The sequence below is a fragment of the Pneumocystis carinii genome (genome assembly GCF_001477545.1).
Source record: "Pneumocystis carinii B80 chromosome Unknown supercont1.5, whole genome shotgun sequence".
Classification (NCBI taxonomy): Eukaryota; Fungi; Ascomycota; class Pneumocystomycetes; order Pneumocystales; family Pneumocystaceae; genus Pneumocystis; species Pneumocystis carinii.
This window is the reverse complement of record NW_017264717.1, coordinates 1-19,902: the sequence shown is the minus strand read 5'-3', so window position 1 is coordinate 19,902 and position 19,902 is coordinate 1. Positions and strand designations below refer to the sequence as shown.

The window sequence follows — 19,902 nt, the reverse complement described above, 5'->3', positions numbered from 1 at the left end:
AATTTTTAAAACGTAAAAATTCAAATTTTCTAAATTTACTAGTAATCTTATCATATCAATTCATATTTAAAATAAACTAATAAAATTTATAATGCTAAATTACTATAAGGATCCCAATCTGGTGGATTTGATTGAAAAGTTAATTTTCCCTTATTATCTATTTTTGCAAATTCCATGCTTACTAATATTTCACTTGGCATTCGTTCTATTTCATCTTTTGCTATTCCTAGCTCATCCTGTGGTAGCCATATTATCGGAGTCTTTGTTTGTAAAGCTTTATGTTGAAATGAAGAAAAAATAATACTTTCTCGTTCTTGAATGGATAAATTTTCGCAATTTGTATTAAAATCTACATAATTACTAGGACTTTTAGATCCATCAGATATCACATCTTGTATTGAAGACTCATAATCGATATCTTCGTAATTAGAATTATATAAATCAAACAATTTATGAATATAATCTTGATTACTATTTTGATCTTGTGAAGTCAGAGGTAAAAATTTTATCAATGGATCAAAGCTTTTCTGAAGAAGGAGTTGATAAAAAACAGTAAAAATTATCAGAATAATCATAAGAATTCCTTGAGCTTTAGTTGCAAAATGATTCTGATCATCACGTGCCAGAAAAAAAAGACCAGTAAGACATGCTTCCAGAAGATATATTCCTGTCATCATCTGATATAACGATCTAGGAAATGCTAAACCACCTGTGTCGACAGGAAAATCGAAAACATATAGAAAATTATAAAGATATACAACATAAAAAAGCATAAAAGCAATAATTACAAATACCATTATTAAAGGCGCGATAATAGAATATGTTATTCCAATAACAGAAAGATTAGTAAATCTTGGGAAAGTTGTTCCCCATTCTAAAACTCTAAGTGTAGTAAATCGAGACCAAAGTTTCCTTGGTGTATTATCCATTAATTTTCCAAAACTATAATATAGAATCAGTGTAATTATCTGTAATAATTCACCAGATGCAATTGATAAGCCTTGTAAAAGGATATAAGAAAAGAAAAAATTACTTGCTCTTGGTAAATTTTGCGCCAAAAGTTTGGGTGTATTTTGAGGATTATTTATAATACTTGCTATTACTGCAGTAATTCCTGATGAAATGGTAACAACAAGAAAAACTTGAACAACAAGAAATGAAAAATACATATTTTGAACAGTTAATTCAACATCTGTCTGAGTCGGAAGACCTTTAAGTTCAGCAGCAACTGTTTAATCATTAGTATTATTTTTTAAATAAAACTAAATATACATCTCATAATTATTGGAACAGACGCCATTATAATGGCCAAAAGTACACTTGGTAATAAACCCGTTATAAGCCCAGTTACTGATTTAGAAAGATCCCCAAGAAACTCCAGCCATGAAAACTTTTTACTTAAACTTATTACGTTTGATAATGATCCGACAAACGCTACTGGAAAAGCAAAAAAAATAACAAGAGAAGCTATGCATATTACAACTATTATTGCCCGTATAAGACGATCCCACCACTTTAGTTGTAAATTATCCCATATAATATCCCTTGGAGATATATGAAGATATTTTGGAGTCATATGAAGTGCATTATGATGTAAAATATTTTGACAAGCTAAATGAGCAGATATCTGTTCATTAAATTGAATAAAAACGCTATTCATTTGTTTGAACTTCTCAGGATGTTTTTGTTGTTCTAATATTTCAGGGTTAAGTTTTTTTAATTCCGAAATACACCAATTGATTGTGTCAACTTTTTTCCCAATAAGAGGAAGAGATATAAACCATGAAAACAAAGGAAGCCTATGTTTAGGTCGTTTTTTGTACGACACATATTTATATACTAAACCTTTGCTATGTTCTATACTATCTACGTATTGAACACTTTCATAATTCGACTTTTTCATTTCTTTTTCAATTTTTTTTTTTTTACTAGATTTCAAAGCATTTCGTATTAGACATGTCTCTGCCTCTTCTAATTGTTGGGAAATAATATCCCTTTTCTCAATTTGCTCTAACAATGGAGAAAAATCTCTAAAAACATAAGAAATGAATAAAAAAGAAAACAATTACCTGTTTATCCAAACATTCTTAACCCCGCCAGGGTATATACTAAAAAGTTCTTTCAATTTTCCTACATCAAGATATTCATCTGGTACTGTCGTTATAAGAACTGTTGTTGCAGAAGTAGTATTACGATGTTGAGGAGAAGACAAATATGCCTGTCTAATCTGAATAAAGTGCTTTAATTCGTAATATATCAAATAACAAGTTACACCTATACAGTTAAGTCTAAATAAATAATAAAAAAAACAGACAAACAAAAAGATACGCAAGCACAAGATGAGCCCAATACTTATTTATATGTTTAGGACTAATATTTCCAAAACTAAATTTATCCAATCCTCGAGGTTTTCTATTATAAGTCTTGTCAATTCCATCAACTGAATTAATTGGAAGCAAAATAGGCCAAATTACTAATAAAGAAAAAGTAAAAAGAATAATGCACATCCTAAGGAATCTAAGAAAAAAATATGCATCTAAACCAGATTTTTTAATAATATGTTCTGGACGAGTTTGATAAAGAAGTCGAAATAGCTTTAAAAAAGATCTAGGTGGAGACCGAACTTTTTTTTCACTTGGAAGGATCTTAATAACCTATTCATATAAGATGAACAGAAAAAAGTAAAGAAAATTTATCAAACACTTCGAGGTTCATATACACGATGTAAGAAATTACGTAATATAAAGAATCCAGCTACCTGAATCGTAAACATAACAAAATTTACAGACAATGAGGTAATAAATGCTGGCAAAGACGTTCCTTCTAAATTATGTATCCCTCCGGTATCACTCATTATATTCTATGATTTTTTGTTACCAATATTTACAATTTTATTGAATATGATTTCTGCTCGCGATATATAAATATATATAATTTTTTTTATAATTATACATATTTTAAAATATAAATAAAATATTGCGTTTTTTTAAAGATAGGTCATAACAATGCACGCAGATATATTTAAAAAATATATTGTTTTAAATATATATATTCGTAAATATGAATTTTTAAAACTCCATTTTTTAAAAATATAATATCCAATCAATTGCTATATAATATAATAATTGTTAATTTAAAAACTATATCAAAATAGCACTTAAAATACTAAACTTAATAATATTTCAAATTATTTATATATTTAAAATTCTTATTAAAATATAATTCAATAATTACCATTTAATATACTAAAATATACTTTTACAAATGTATTTTCAATACATTTGTAAAAATAGAATTGTCAAAAGGATACATGTATAAATCTTACAGAATAACTTTACACAAAAATATTACGCTATATATATATATGTATATATATATATTAAGTTATAAAAAAAGTTAACATTATTGATACATTTTTTTAAACACAAAACCTATTTTAAATCAATGTACTAAAAATTAAAACTTTGGAGTGGTCAGGGTTAGGTTAGTCTGTGACTTTAGTTTAATCGATGTATTGAATTATACTAAGATAAAAAACAAATGGCACGACGACCAGCTAGATGTTATAGGTATTGCAAAAACAAGCCGTTCCCAAAATCTAGGTTTAATAGAGGGGTTCCGGATCCAAAGATAAAAATTTTTGATCTAGGACGAAAAAAAGCATCTGTTAATGAGTTTCCTTTATGTGTTCATTTAGTAAGCGGCGAATATGAACAACTTAGTAGTGAAGCACTAGAGGCAGCACGAATTTGTGCAAACAAATATTTGACAAAAAATGCAGGAAAAGAGGCGTTTCATTTGCGTGTACGACCTCATCCTTTCCATGTTGTTCGTATTAATAAAATGTTATCATGTGCTGGCGCAGATCGCCTGCAAACAGGAATGCGTGGTGCTTGGGGAAAACCTAACGGGACTGTTGCTCGTGTAAATATTGGGCAAATTCTCTTTTCTGTTCGATGCAAAGATTCCAATAAACATGTTGCCATTGAAGCTCTTCGTCGATGTCAATATAAGTTTCCGGGTAGACAAAAAATTATTGTTAGCAAAAACTGGGGCTTTACTCCTTTGGATCGTGAAACATATATCGAAAAATGTAAAAATGGAGAAGTTAAACAGGATGGTTGCTATGTTAAATTTCTCTCTAGACATGGAAATCTTGATACAAATATACGTGAATTTCCTAATTTCAACATTACAACATAATTTTAAATGAATTTTTAAACTATCTTCATGCACTATATATTTTTAATATATATATGTTTTGTTTTTTATTTGGTCTTGTTTATATAGGAATGTATTTAAGAATATTACCTTGAAAAATTCATACATTAAGGTTCTTAGTGTTGTTTTTTTAAACAGGATTTTAAAAATAAAAATTATTTTTAAATAGATTTTTATATACAGAATTTAATTAATTCATAAGATCCAAATATAAGTATAAAGATCGTTTATTAAAATAATTAAAAATCATATTTTGATGTATTTATAGAAATATTACGTATTACTAAAAAAATCGTAATTTATTTAAAGAATTTAAGTATTTAAAACTATACTTATAAAAAAAGTTAAATTAATTTCTATATACATTGTAATTAACGAAATTATCTAATATGATTTTTGCAAATTTTTGAAAGATGTTCAATTATATTATTAAATTATTCAAAAGTAATAAACAATCACAATTTTTTTAAAACTAAAAATCTAATAAAATTCTTAATATTTTATTAGATTGATTTTAAAATGCCCTTGAAAGCTAAATCTTCTGAAACTTATTCAATAAAAGATAGAAGTTTATCACTAATATAAAAACGAAAAGTTATTCACATAATTTCTTCGTACTATATAATAAATATTAACCATGTTTTTTTTTTTAAATAACATAAATTTTATTTCACTTGGAAAAAACTAATATTTTAATAGTAAAGTATATGATTAAATAAATAAATAAATATCCACTTTTTCTTAAAAACTATTTAAATTAACATAAAAATGAATAATATTTCAACTGCAACTAAAAAGCCTAATTCGTAAAAACATCTTTACTAAATCGAATACTATTTTCTAAAATTTAGATAGAACTATAAAATACAAGAAAAAAAAAATAATATTAACATGTTTTATTTTCACAATAGAACCAAACCAAATATTTAGGGTTTTGAAAGCTTCCAGAATATACAATTTTAATAAATATGCAACCGAGATGTCTAAATGGGTGTAAAAATAAAACTCCATACGAGGCAAATATAAACAAAAATAAATCTTTACAGAAATGAATACTGTATAAGCGTCTAAACATAATAATTTATGGGCGAAATATAATATGATATATAATGCTTTGAAGACAACAATTATGTTGATTAATAAGGAGTTGTTTTAATTGTAATATTCGACAAAAGAAAAAAAATTCGAAAATGAAATAAATTTGAATATAATAATATTTTTGCATAAAACCAAAATTAAAGAATCTTTGATATGTCTGAAACTCTTTAATCTTAATTCTTCGAAAAAAACATTTCTAAGTCGAGCTTTCATTTACAGAAAAATAATTATATCCTTAAATATTGCCAAGAATTTATAACTACATGCTGATTACGTCACATTTAACGATATTCTCTTTCACGACGAAAATCTCTATCATGCCCTCTATCATCATACCGTTCACGACGGAAATCATAGGATTCACGACGATCATGACGTGAAGAGTATCTATCACTGTAACTTTGACTACGTGGTCCACGACGATCATCATAACGATCACCGTAACGATCACCATAACGATCGCCGTAACGATCGCCGTAACGATCACCATAACGATCACCGTAACGATCACTGCGACGATCTCTATAATAGTCTCGACCATATGGATCTGAACGACGAGAAGCATAATTATCTATGTTTAATTAGATAAGCACCTAACTACTCTAATTCAAAACATACCGCGCCTACGAGGCCCCATATAAGTACCCGGAGTCGATGTTCCTAATAATAATTAAATATTCCAACACCAAAAAAAAAAAAAGAACATACGAGGACCACCTCTACGGGCTTTTTCTACACTAAATAATGTTTAAAAAGTTATAGATAAAGAAATAAATAATAACTACCTAAAAACTCTTCCATAATACTCTTGACCATTCGCTGCCTCAATAGCTTTATCTGCATCCTCAGGTGTAGCCATAGTAACAAAACCAAACCCTCTAGATTCTTTTGTGTAAGGATCAGAGACAATGCTACATTTAACAACATTCCCTAGGCGAGAAAAGATCTCCTCGAGCTCTTTTTCATCCATACGAGGTGCAATACCAGATATGAATAAATTAGTTCCTGGATTTTCAGCAGCAGTGTCTTCTTCAATGCTTTTAAGAAATAAGAATGCCGCACTAAAGAAACGAAATTATATTACCGAGGTGCCCGACCACCTGGAGAACGAGATCGCGACATGTCCTGCTTATCAAAATTAGTTTCTCGTTCCGTACGATCATAGCCTCCTTCTGCGCCACGATGGGGATGATCTTCTAATTCCTTATAAGCTATTTGCAATTATCAATTACCCAATGCCATACCATTGCGCGAAGGATCTCTTTCATAGTCAGACCACTGATTTGTCATATTTCCCTGACTTTAAATTTTTTTCTTTTCAGAATCCTACAATTTTTCGTTTAGACCCTGGAATGTAAAATTTCTTAAATTTTTAACCCTACCCTTATCAAACTTTAGTTCTAAATTGTACTTTTTTAATAAAATTGTTAAGAATTTATAGAATATCAAAAGAGTTTTTGAAATATAATTTAACAAAAATCTAATTTTAAAAGATTTTTTTAATACGAATTAATATTACTTAATTTTAAACTAAACTACATTTGAACATATAAACTGAAAAAATAGATTAAAATTCAAATATTAGAATTAAGAAAATCATGAAATATTTTTGCAGCTGGACTATATAAAATGTTTATGCTTCTTAGTAAGAATATTATTTAAAGAATAAATAAAACAATATTCCATACTTAGCATCTTTTTTTCAAAAAAAGAAAAACATGAAAACAATAAACTATAAAAAAAAATTTAAAAGTTAAAAATTAATCTTTAAAGATTCGAAGATTTTTTAAATATTATTTTACTATGATAACACATCATGTTTTTTGCAGAGCGATCTTCTATAAATAGAAATCCTGGGAAAAAATAACAATAAAAGAGTATGGATTATATTAAACCTAAAGAATCAAAGCATATTAAAACTATTAGGAAGCTAATAAGACAAATTATAAAAAATGTAAAAAATTGAAAAAAAACTGATAAAAATAAAATTTGCAAAGATAATATGAAACTTATTAAAAATAGTGAAAATCTCAGAAAATTATATTAATGTAATTAGAAAAAAATTGTCAAAGTGTAGAATTATAGCAAAGTAAACAAATTAATTTTTAATTATTGGCTATAACTTGGGTCGATTAGTCGTATAGAATATAATGTAATTGAAATTGAAATTAAGGTTCATAAGTTTTCTAAATATTCAAGCTCCAAATTTATATTTAAATAAAATTCTAGGAAAATAAAAATTCTTGATAACAACTATATTTTTAAATAAAAGCTCTAGAAAATGCTTTAAATAATTTAGTGATTTTCCTAAATGCTTTATTTTATCGATTAGAATTCTTAAAATTAATTTGAATAATCAAACATGTAAAAAATGAGAATTTTAAGTAAAATATCTGAAAATAAATAAAAATTATTATAAAAAATATTTACAAAAAATCAAATACATTGAGGTATTTTTTCAAAAAATATCCTAATGTTGAAAAAAGGATATAAAATATAAAACAAAATATAGAATATAAAAATATAAATATAATTTATTTAAATAGATTAAAATCTATTAATGAGTAAAATAGAGTTAAAGTTATTGGGATTGGAAAGTTTATAAAGACTTATAATCTAGCACTTTTACTTAAAAAAATACAAAAACTTTATCTAAAAGAAATATTAATAAAAAAAAGAATATATATTAATATTGATATATGTGAGCTATAAAAACTGTTTTTAAAAAAATATATGTTATTTAGAATAGTATAATTTTAGTGATACTAAATTACATAGTTAACAGCTATTTTCTACTAATAATGATTTAATATAATATTTAATACTTTAAAACATTTAGCAAAAGACGATTCAGACAAGCGATTCTATTAATATATTTAAATTTCTTTTCTGTTTGTTTATTGAAAAAAAATCTATTGATTTAAAATTTAAGAGTAAAAATATTTGTTAAAAGTTTATAAATACAAAATCTATAATTCTAAATACAAAAAACTAAAAATCGAGTTAAAAGAATTTCAATTTAATAATATTATTCAAGCTTATTTAAAATTAAACAAATATAAGTATTAAAATATGCCCAATACGAATATTTTCAAATTTTCAGGAATTTCAAATATCTTGAAAAATATTATAAAAATAAACTATAAAGGGATAAAATAAAACACATTTTAAAAACATATTAGTATTTATAAGCACCTTAAGATTCCAAACAGATTTTTATAATTATCATGAAAAGAATATAGAAAACCTTAACTTTTTTGAAGTTATAAAATTATATATAGAAATATGAATCTAGTAATATAGACATTATCTTATTTTGAACATATATATTAAATATAATATTCAAAATATTTAAATAGTATATATTTATAGTTATAAAACTTTTTGAAAGCGTATTCCACCTATATAAATTAGAAATTATACATATTTTTGACAAGTTTCATACAATATCCACACGAGACAGGTTCGTTTTTATTTAAATTAATATATATTTTAGGATGACCAAGAGACCCGTCACCTTTTATATATATAAATATTTTTTTAACAAACATATAAAACCATACCACCATTACATGATACAACACTTTGTTTTGAAAATCTAATAGGAGTATTTTCAATTAACTTAATTGCAGAATCTGGCCGAGGCTATTAATAAAGTCAGCGTAATAAAATAAATAGATAATTTTTATATACCTGTAAATCAAAATCAGTTTGTTCAAAACGAGGTCCTATAGCTCTAAAATCTTTCAGAGATCTCTTTTGTGATTGAATTATTCTATAATCTAATACTCGTAAGATATGAATTATAATTTCATTTTTTAAATTTAAACTTATGTTTAAAACCTCTTTTAAAAAACATTAATTCTATTTTATATCTTCCCTTAAGAAAAAAACCAGATAGAATCATGTACAATGGTTTTTTGGAATTATATATATTATTCATTCTTATTAATATAATCTCAGATTTTTTTCTTAGACTTTATAAATGTTTTTTATCAATGATAATTTCAAAATAATAAAAATTAAAAACAAATTATTTACAGTTATCGACAAATATTTCATATTTTTTTGTTTTTAAAAACGTTAAACTAAGCCTTATAAATACTTAAATATAAAAAGTATTATTGTAAATGGCTATAAGAATTTATCCTTGAAACAACAGTTTAAAAGATTTTTAAAAATTCATAAAATTATAGAAAATCCAAAATTCCTAAACAACACGAACCTAATTTTATAAAGGAAAATAATATATATATATATGTTTTTAAATTAAAAATATTATTTAATTCAGACAAATTATTAAAATTTTATACATATCTAAATAGATCTATTAAGCACCTATTAATATATAAACTATAATTTTAATAAAAATATAAATAAGAATTTTAGATTTTATAAAAATTACACATAATCTATTTTTTAAATAGCTGATCTTAACAACAATCACATTTAAAAATATTATCATAATAATAGCATTAAGAATAACTGATTAAACACTTTAACAATATAATACTAAGTAATGGCGCCTTAAACATCTTAAATATAAACAATTATTTCTAAGGGAAAAATTATTATATCTTTTATTCCAAATAGTATCTTTTTTATAATAATACAGAAGATTATACTTTTATCTATATCATACAATATAGAATATTCGTAGAAATTTAAACATCTATAATTTATCAATTTTCAAAAAATAATATATAATATTAAAATATAAATTTTTTTAAATAAAATATCATTAGCTTCTAATTAATACATAAAATAATAAATTTTAATATTATCATTTAAATAATTAATAGGAATATTTAAAACTAATTTATACAAAAACTAAAAACATGTGAGAACAAAATATAAAACATTTATTATGATTGCAAATAATAATAAAAAATTGATATAAAATCAAGAATGACATAAAAATATTATTAAAAGACACATGAGTAAATACAAAAAAATAGAACAAATCCGTATTTCAAAATATAATTATTTTTCCAATCTGTGTTTTAAATCCTATTTAAAATACTAGATATGAATTATTACCGCCATTATGTATTAAAATAACCCAATTTTCATATTTTATATTAAATATTTATAATTAATGAAACTAGACATTATCAAAAAATATATTAAATACTTGAAATTATCTAATTATAGAAGCAGCATTGCTTTTCCCTAACGATCTAATAAGCAACTTCTCAAAAGCCCCTTCTTTTTGAATATAATATCTTTTGCATTTTTTCTGTGCCCTATGCAATCCAGTTTTTAATCTCTGATTTTCTTCTTTTATCCAATGCAATTTTTGTTTTAAAAGTTTTGAAAGATCATAAAAAGACAACATGGATTCCTCCTCTAAAAAATCGGTCGATTCATCTTGATTATTTTCAGTAAATTCCTTATTGCAAAAGTTTTTAGTTTCATCTTTTAAATGAAAATTTTGAACATGTTTATTAGATATAAAATGAGTTTCCGAATAAGGATTTTGAATATGTGAGCTCAGAGTAGATGAAGTGGTAAAATCTAAATCATGCACAATTTTCATATGATTTTCAAGATTATCAAAACGAGCAAACAATCTCTGACATTCTAAATATTTAAAAATATGTGTTTATTCAACTTTACTGTACCTGGTACTCTACAAAAAAAAGGTTTTTCCCCTATATGAGACCTAAGATGTACAAAAAGTGCAAAACGTGACATTGGTATTATCCTTTTTTGTGAACAATGATCCCATTCACAAACATATGTAGCTTTTGCATTTCCTATATGAACTACATAATAAACAAAAATACAACTATTAAACAAATATTACCATAATACAAATGATTTACAAGATTCTCAAGATTCCCCTGATTCTTAAAGCATCTATCCCATTTACATACTGCTGTAATTGATGATTTTTTCTTTGGAGCATCAGGTAAAGATTCACTTGTGTCTGATGAAACCGATGAACAATTATCTTGATAAGATTTTGATACAGATGAATTCTGAATTCTACATTGACTATCATATAAACTTGGCCCATTTTTCGAAGTTGGGCAGTTAATAGTTAATAGCGTCATTTTATTATTTTTAATGAAATTCAACTTTTTGGAAAAATTAATCGAACTTATGAAAATTAAGGACTAAATTTTGAATTTCTTAAAGCATATTTTTTCGTATATTTCTTTATAGCTTAAAAAATTGTTAACGATTGATACAAAAATAATAAAAATAAAGTTTTCTAAAGAATGTGTAAACCATTTTTTATTTAAAATTAAAAAGAAGAAACTATGAAAAATTATATAAAATAGTTGACATGTTTCATAAATTTATATTTAACCCTACATTTCTGTATTAAGGACGTAAAAATCTGAAATTATAAAACAATTTCTCATAATATTTTTATAGTAATTTACAATGCATGATTGCTTTAAATTTATTATAAACATTATATAAAATATCTGTAGTAATTATTTCTATAGACTAGTATTTAGAAATTAGATATAAAAATTCTAAATATAAATTTTAACTGATAGTTTTATATTATATTCATAAGCTTTAAGGAATAATTTGTTTTTGTAATAGAAATATTTATAATTAAACATAAAATATATTTATAAAATTTATTACTAAGACAACTTTTAAATAACATATATATAACCACAGATTTTTTTGATATGACGTGTAAAATATATATTGATCATTTTCAAAAAAATCTCTTATAAAGTATGAAAAAAATATGAAACTTTTACATTTTCAGTATTATGTTCATCATTCTAATTAGTCTACAAACTTATCAAACTAAGTTTCATAAAATTACCTTTTATATGACAAATTTCAATAACAATAATAACGAAATAGAAAAATTGGAATAGAAAAAGATATCTTGAAAATAATATTTTTCTTATTTTCTATGAATTATAAAAGAGTTTTTAACATTTTATTTAAGAATAATTTATTGGTATTCTACATAATATTTTCTAATAATATTAATATAAACAAAAAAATATTGCTACATCTTAACTTTTATCTAATTATTAATATTGCCAGTATCCATAACGGATTTGAAGCGCTATCATAGTTTCAAAATTAGAATCATTATTGTTAAAGATGATTCAGATAATTATACTTTATTAATTAAATGAATTTATAAAAGTAATATATATATATATATCAAAGATAATGCAATATCATTAAAAAAAAATAAGTAAATGACATTTGGGAAAAATCATCTATATAAATAAGCTATTATTTAATTAAATCCAAAAATCTTCAATTAAGTTCTCAAAAATTTAACTTTTATAATATATAACTTCAATTTCTAATTTTATTTTTTTTAATTTTCAAAAAAAAATAACTCTTGATTTAAACAGCTTAAAAATATAAAAATATACATTAAACTATTATAAGAGAATTTAATAGAACATTATGATTTTACTCAAATAAATTCATTATTCAGCAGCAGCTACTCTATACCATCGAATAGCTTTGTCAGCACCAACACTAATAAACCCTTCACCCGTTCCTTTTATAATCCATTTAACACACCAAATTGCACATTGACTATGATTTTGAGTTCCGACACATTCTTTTTTTTCTATTTCCCATACTTTTGTCGTCCCATCAATTGCTCTATTTCAAGTTATTTAAATAACATTTTTTTAAAAATATTACCCGCTAACAAGATATTCTCCTGTGATGTTCCAATCGAGAGAAAAAATCCATGCTTTATGTCCCGTTAAGTTTGCAACTTGTTCGCCTGATTGTACATCATACAAAGTAATTACTTTTGAATCACCACCAGCAGCAAGAAAGGTAGAACATGGTGAAAATGAAACAGACCTAATAGTTGATATATGTCCTTATTATTTGTTATTTAATGTAAAGATTTACAAATAATTTACCTTGCAAAGAATGCAATAACTTCCCTTTTTCAACACTAAACACATATAAACCACCTTTCTCATGACCAGTGGCAATATATTTCCCATTTTTTGACTAATATTATTAGAAAAAAAAAAAATAATCTAATATACATAATCAATACATATACCAAAATTACCTCTAGTTTCAAGTTGAAGAATATTTTCTCTACTTGATATATCTAGAAGATTAAGAGACCCTTTATAAGAAGTAGTTGCCAGCAATTTCCCATTAGGAGATAATGCAACAGCCCAAGCTTCGCCAAGCTTAGTTTCATTAAAACTTCCCCCTAAACGTATAATTTCTTTAAATTCTTTAAGGTCCCATATTATAATATCACCCAAGAACCCGGAGCTTGCTGCTATAAAAGCATTACCGCTTTTTGAAATAGTAACACTATGTCCACCAATTTTATGTGATGGATTAAACGTATGAATAAGAGGGTGATAATGTGAATCGACATCCCAAATTTTCAAATAAGAGTCACCAGAAATTGTTAATGCTAATTCAGAAGTTACAGCAAGTGAATATATGTCAGCAATATGCGCTATTATATATTATAAAATTTAAAAAAAGGAATAAATCTAAGAAACCATTTTCTTCAATATGAGATATTAAATATTGTATGGTCTATTATATATAAGTTTTTTACACTCAAAAAAGTCATAATTACCATATAAATTCAAAAAAAAATAAGACTTTTAATCTTTAAAATATTTCTACAAATTTTATTAGAAATTTATACGAATTAAAGTCAAAAAATATTAAGGACACAGAATTAAATCTTAGGAATTTGAATCTTTAAAAAATTATAATCTAGATTCCTATCGCAAACACTATAAAAACCATTTTTTTATTAAAATATTTCGATAAGTTAACATATTAAATTGGAAAGGATCAAAAAACCAGTTTAATTTAATAATCATTCTTATCTAATTTTTTTTCTAAAATAATCCAACTTAATGTAAAAAATAAAGAAAATATTCATAAAAAAATATGTTTATATTTTCAAAATAGTCTATTAGTGAAAGAATTCATATAGGGAAATCATACTAATGATAATAAAACTAGTTAAAAAACAAAAAATAAAATAAGCACAATAGAAAATACCTTTGATAATCAGTAAAATTTTTTTTAATTGAATTTTTGAAGATGATTGTGATAATATAAAATACAAATTAAAATTAAAAAGATATTCCAAAAAATTATAGATATGATCCTAGAAAGAAAAGTTATAAAATAAAAGTACAATAATCTAAATATTAAAATGGAAAAAAATACAACATTAAATAGAAGTTAAAATTAGAAAAACATAAACATTGCTTTCGTTAAATACAAAATCAAATACTTATTTTCAAAAATAGGTTCTACCATCCTTAAGGACATGACTTTTTAACGAATAAACGTTATAAAAATCGTTAGAAAATCATAAAAAATGTTCTTTTAAGAGTTTTTAAAGAGATCTCGGAGGATAATAACATATATAATAAAATAATCTTAGTGAAATTTGTCCTACATTGAAAAAAAAAGAGTAGCAAATTAATAGAGGGTGTTTTCTTTGAAATAAAAGATATATTAATATAAAATATAAATAAACACCAAATTATCAAAAATTTAGGTACGAAAATCTCAAAAAATTAGTAAATATTATATTGCAAATTTTCAGAAGCTGATTTTAATCCAATAAATCCATAAGAAGAATTTAAATATAATGATATTATTAAATCATTTCTCTAATAAAGGAGTTTTAATTAAAAATACGAGAAAATATCGAATAAAGTGACTAAGATACAAAACTTTGCAAGTATATTGATAAAAATAAATGAAAGAATCTAATAGATATAAGGTATAATATTTTCAAAAGAAAACTTTATATGAAAAGCTTTTCTAAAAAAGAAAACAATAGTAATTTAGATACTAATATTTTGAACTTCCAAAATCTCTTAAACATTATAAAGTCGAGATTAGAACTATTTTATTTAAATTGGTTTCTAAAATAAGTTAACCAAATTGCTTATACGAAAGTGTAAAATTTTCATGTTATTAAAAGGAAAAGGACGTAATAGCAAATATTTGAAGATAAATGACAATACATTTAAAAATCTCAATAAGTACTGATAGAAAATCATAAAATTTTAAAAAATATGATTTTTTTTATAAAATATTTACAATTAAAAAAATATATATTGGTCAAGAAGATTTTTTTCAGGATGTTTTAACCTAAAAAGGATATTTTTATCTTAATAAAAATTTAGATGCAGAACATACATTGTTTATTATACTAAGAAACGATATGGATATTTAAGAGCTATATCAAGGATTTGAATACATTTTGTTAGAGGGAAATGATATATTTGAAAATTTAAACGTTATATAAAACAGTTGAAAAATGTGATAAATTAATCAAAAGATGATCAAGTTTATTTATTTTTTATCTGTTTTGTTAGAAGAATTATATCTATCGATGCATATGAATGTATTCAAGCACCTTTGCCTTCTTCAAGACATTACATTTTAGATATTGTCAAATAAATTGAAAATGATGGGTTAGAGAAAATTTCTAAATCAATAAGATCTAGGCTACGATGTATTTGTTCTAGATTTCTAGTTTAAGTAAAAAATAAAATAATTGAATATATTTCCAATTCAGGAAAACATTCAAATCATTGTGAAAAAACTCTAGAATATATAATAACGTATAAATTTTAAAGAAACTTAAACAACATAATTTTATATTATACTTAATACTTAACAAGTATTACATACAATGAAAGTACGGAGAAAATAATGCTTTGGATAACTTATGTTTAAAACAAAATAAAAAAAAAAAAAAACGAAAAGGAACTTTAGAAAATCGGCTAATCAATTGAAAGAAAAACACGAAGAATTATTAGCAAAGTTAAAAAAAATAGAATAAAACCGGTAAAAGAAAAATAAACATTTAAAACATCAAAAATACAGTAAAAGCGACTAAGAATACAAAATAAATCTTATCAACTTTTAAAGAAACATAAAGTCAACAAATTGGTACAATACTAAGACTACAAATGACACTACACCTACTATAGGACCATATGCAATAATTATCATTATTTATTCTGCATTTTTACCTCACGTTTTTACCTATAAATCATATATTTACTGTTCAAAAAAATTATTAGCAGTTATAACAGAATTATTACAATCATAACTAACTTTTGCTTATCTACGCTAGCTATTACTAAGAAACAGTCATGGATTGAGGAGAATTTCTCCAAAGAGGTGGCAATGGCACGGCCGGTTAAGAGGCAAGCACCACAAGGAGCACCAGCAGAGGAGATTAAGGAGGAACACCTTTTGGCTTTCATTCTGAAGGAGAAATATAAAGATGACGCTGAATGCAAAAAAATTCTCAAGGAATATTGCGATGATTTGAAGAAAGTAGATGCTGAATTCAAAGTGAATGATAAAGTTAAAGGACTTTGTGTTGGTGATGATACAAAACGAAACGAAAAATGCACAGGCCTGAAAGCCAAAGTTGAAAAAGTATTGAAAACTTTTGAAGATGAACTTGAAACTGCATTGGTAGAGATAAATGAAGAAGAATGTAAAAAACATGAAGAAAAATGTATACTTTTAGAAGAGACGAATCATGAAGATATTAAGGAGAAGTGTGTCGAGTTGAGGGAAGGATGTTACAAATTGAAGCGTGAAAAGGTGGCAGAGGATCTTCTTTTGAGGGCGCTCGGAAAGGATGTTAAAAATGGTGAATGTGAAAAAAAGATGAAAGATGTTTGCTCAGTGTTAAGCCGAGAAAGCGATGAATTGATGTCTTTTTGCCTTGATTCTGCTAAAACGTGTGGAGAGCTGAAAACAAAATTGGATACTGTTTGCGAGGCTTTAAAAACAAAATTGGCGAAAGATTTCGAAAAAGATTGTCATGAAAGACTTGAGAAATGTCATTTTTACGGAGAAGCGTGTACTGAAACAAAGTGCGAGGAGGATAAGACGAAATGTGAGAAAGAAGGAGTCATATATAAAGCGCCGGAATCTGATTCTAGTCCGGTGAAGCCGAGGGCGTCGTTGTTGAGAAGTATTGGGTTGGATGATGTCTATAAAAAAGCTGAAAAAGATGGAATTATTATTGGAAAATCAGGAGTGGATCTACCAAGGAAGTCAGGTACAAAATTTCTGCAAGATCTCTTGCTACTGTTGAGCAGAGATGAGAAGCAGACGGATACAGATAAAAAGTGCAAAAAAGCATTAGAAAAATGTGGTGCTTCTAAGTATTTGGATACTGATTTGATGAAGTTATGTGATGGTAAAAAAGAGGACGAATGCAAAAAAATACTAGATGTAAATGTAAAAGAAAGATGTACAAATCTCAAATTAAAACTTTATCTCAAAGGGTTGTCTACAGGATATGAAAAAGCTGATTCAGATCTTTTATTGTGGGGACAGCTGCCAACTTTTTTTATAAAAGGAGAGTGTGCAGAACTTGAGTCGGAATGTTTCTATTTAGAAAATGCGTGTAAGGATAATAATATTGATAAAGCGTGCCAAAATGCAAGAGCAGCGTGCTATAAAAAGGGACAAGACAGGATGTTGAATAAGTTCTTTCAAAAGGAATTGAAGGGAAAGCTTGGTCATGTAAGATTTTATAGCGATCCTAAAGATTGTAAAAAATATGTGGTAGAAAACTGTACAAAACTTAAAAAAGATAAAAGATACCTTTCAAAATGTCTTTATCCTAAAGAACTATGTTATGGGCTTTCAAATGATATTTTTCTCCAATCCAAAGAGTTAAGTGCGCTTTTGGATGATCAAAGGGATTTTCCATTAGAAAAGGATTGTGTTGAGTTGAAGGAGAAGTGTGATGAACTTAGTAGTGATTCATTATTGAATTTAGAAAAGTGTATAACATTGAAAAGACGCTGTGAATACTTTAAGGTTACAGAGGGATTTAGAAAAGTATTTTTAGAAAAAAAGGATGATTCGTTAATGACTCAGGAAAACTGTACAAAGGTATTGCATGAGAAATGTAATACTTTATATAAGAGGAGAAAGAATTTATTTAGTGTTTCATGTGCTTTACCAGAAGAAACATGTAGTTATATGGTATTCCATACAAGTCAAGATTGTAGTAGTTTAAAAGTCAACATCAAGAATGAAAAAATTCTAGAAAAAATTGGAGAAGAAATTAAAAAAGCAAATAAAAATGAAGCCTTGGTTGAAGAACTCTGCACAACATGGGGCCGACATTGTCACCAACTTATGGAGAATTGTCCGGATGACTTGAAAAAAAAAGAGAATGGCAATGGCAATGATCATAACTGCGAAGCACTCCAAGAAAAATGCAATAAAACCTTTGAAAAGTTGAAATTAGAGGAGGAGCTGAGTCATCTGTTGAAAGGCAGTTTAAAGGATGATAAATGTAAAGAAGCATTAGGAAAGCGTTGCACTGAGTTGGAAAAGAATGAAGCATTCAAAACTCTGTATGGTAAATGTGATGATAATACCAAGGAAAATGTTTGCAAAAAATTAGTTGATAAAGTAAAAAAGAGATGCCCTACTTTAAAAGACGAACTGGAGAATGCGAAAAAAGAGTTGACAAAGATGAAGAATGAGTACGATGATCTCAAAAAGGCGGCAGAAAAATCTACAGAGGTAGCTAAGTTATTGCTATCAAAGTCTGGAAAAGCCGCAATGCCAACTGCGCAGAATGGCAGTGATTCTACACCAGTACCACCACCACAACAAGCACCAGCAGGGCCATCAGGATCAGGGTCACCACCAGGATCAGGGCCATCAACTGATGGAAAGGCGGACATGCCAGGTGGAGGATCAGGGACACCAGATGGAGGATCAGGCACACCAGATAAAGGATCAGGAACACCAAGCAGTGGAACGACGGGCCCTGCAAAACTTGGACTCGTTAAAAGAGCATATGTAGCTGAAGGAGTATCAGAAGCAGAAGTAAAAGCATTTGATGCAACGACGATAGCATTGGAGCTGTATTTGGAATTGAAAGAGGAATGCAATGCTTTAGAACTAGATTGCGGTTTTAAAGAGGATTGTTCAGATCTTCAAGTTTGCGGAGAAATAGACAAGTTATGCAAAGAAATAAAACCATTAGAAATTAAGCCTCATCATACAGAGACGCAAAAAGAAATCTCAACCACTACGACGACCACTACGACGACCACTACCACAACTACTACTACGACTACTACGACTACTACTACGACAACCAAGCAGGGAAGTGGAGGAAAAGTAACAGAAGAGTGTACAATGATACAGACGACAGATACATGGGTGACAAGTACGTCATTGCATACGAGTACGACAACGAGTACGTCGACAGTGACGTCGACAGTGACGTTGACGTCGATGCGCAAGTGCAAACCTACCAAATGTACCACCGATTCAAACAAAGAGACAGATAAAGGAGGAGAAGAAGAAGAAGAAGTAAAACCAAATGATGGGATGAAAATAAGAGTTCCTGATATGATTAAAATAATGTTGTTGGGAGTGATTGTTATGGGGATGATGTAAAATGAATGAAAAAATGTTAATAGATTGAAAATGTGCATATATCCATTGTTTATATATAATAGAAATCTAAATGAATGAATGAATTGAAAAATAAAGTTTTAATAATTTTAGTCCGATATTTTAATTAATAACTTGGCTTTATCGGGT

General features: G+C 26.2%; 7 protein-coding genes across 7 annotated transcripts; 2 read left to right on the top strand and 5 right to left on the bottom strand.

Annotated features, from left to right (window-relative positions):
• Positions 1-46: 46 nt before the first annotated feature.
• T552_01123 (hypothetical protein) lies at positions 47-2,900 on the bottom strand. Its single transcript, XM_018369715.1, has 5 exons — positions 2,702-2,900; positions 2,315-2,654; positions 2,070-2,274; positions 1,273-2,030; positions 47-1,228 (listed from the first exon to the last, which is right to left on the bottom strand). The coding sequence occupies exons 1-5, from the start codon at positions 2,852-2,854 to the stop codon at positions 87-89; spliced, it is 2,598 nt and encodes an 865-aa protein (XP_018226359.1). The 5' UTR covers positions 2,855-2,900; the 3' UTR covers positions 47-86.
• Positions 2,901-3,495: 595 nt separating this feature from the next.
• T552_01122 (60S ribosomal protein L10) lies at positions 3,496-4,249 on the top strand. The gene has a single exon (XM_018369714.1). The coding sequence runs from the start codon at positions 3,541-3,543 to the stop codon at positions 4,201-4,203; it is 663 nt and encodes a 220-aa protein (XP_018226358.1). The 5' UTR covers positions 3,496-3,540; the 3' UTR covers positions 4,204-4,249.
• Positions 4,250-5,600: 1,351 nt separating this feature from the next.
• T552_01121 (hypothetical protein) lies at positions 5,601-6,609 on the bottom strand (the record flags this gene model as incomplete). The annotated part of the gene is made up of 6 exons (XM_018369713.1): positions 5,601-5,890; positions 5,938-5,979; positions 6,028-6,056; positions 6,105-6,356; positions 6,404-6,515; positions 6,564-6,609. The coding sequence occupies 6 exons, from the start codon at positions 6,607-6,609 to the stop codon at positions 5,601-5,603; spliced, it is 771 nt and encodes a 256-aa protein (XP_018226357.1).
• A 2,043-nt stretch (positions 6,610-8,652) lies between these two features.
• T552_01120 (hypothetical protein) lies at positions 8,653-9,241 on the bottom strand. Its single transcript, XM_018369712.1, has 5 exons — positions 9,163-9,241; positions 9,013-9,101; positions 8,883-8,964; positions 8,765-8,836; positions 8,653-8,720 (listed from the first exon to the last, which is right to left on the bottom strand). Exons 1-5 carry the CDS (start codon positions 9,224-9,226, stop codon positions 8,692-8,694), a joined length of 336 nt encoding a protein of 111 aa, XP_018226356.1. The 5' UTR covers positions 9,227-9,241; the 3' UTR covers positions 8,653-8,691.
• Positions 9,242-10,415: 1,174 nt separating this feature from the next.
• On the bottom strand, positions 10,416-11,425 carry T552_01119 (hypothetical protein). The gene is made up of 3 exons (XM_018369711.1): positions 11,129-11,425; positions 10,944-11,087; positions 10,416-10,902 (listed from the first exon to the last, which is right to left on the bottom strand). Exons 1-3 carry the CDS (start codon positions 11,376-11,378, stop codon positions 10,460-10,462), a joined length of 837 nt encoding a protein of 278 aa, XP_018226355.1. The 5' UTR covers positions 11,379-11,425; the 3' UTR covers positions 10,416-10,459.
• Positions 11,426-12,703: 1,278 nt separating this feature from the next.
• On the bottom strand, positions 12,704-13,941 carry T552_01118 (hypothetical protein). Its single transcript, XM_018369710.1, has 6 exons — positions 13,895-13,941; positions 13,815-13,851; positions 13,335-13,768; positions 13,203-13,296; positions 12,973-13,159; positions 12,704-12,930 (listed from the first exon to the last, which is right to left on the bottom strand). The coding sequence occupies exons 1-6, from the start codon at positions 13,895-13,897 to the stop codon at positions 12,750-12,752; spliced, it is 936 nt and encodes a 311-aa protein (XP_018226354.1). The 5' UTR covers positions 13,898-13,941; the 3' UTR covers positions 12,704-12,749.
• Positions 13,942-16,488: 2,547 nt separating this feature from the next.
• On the top strand, positions 16,489-19,755 carry T552_01117 (hypothetical protein; the record flags this gene model as incomplete). The annotated part of the gene is made up of 1 exon (XM_018369709.1): positions 16,489-19,755. The coding sequence occupies one exon, from the start codon at positions 16,489-16,491 to the stop codon at positions 19,753-19,755; it is 3,267 nt and encodes a 1,088-aa protein (XP_018226353.1).
• Between the last annotated feature and the right edge of the window lie 147 nt (positions 19,756-19,902).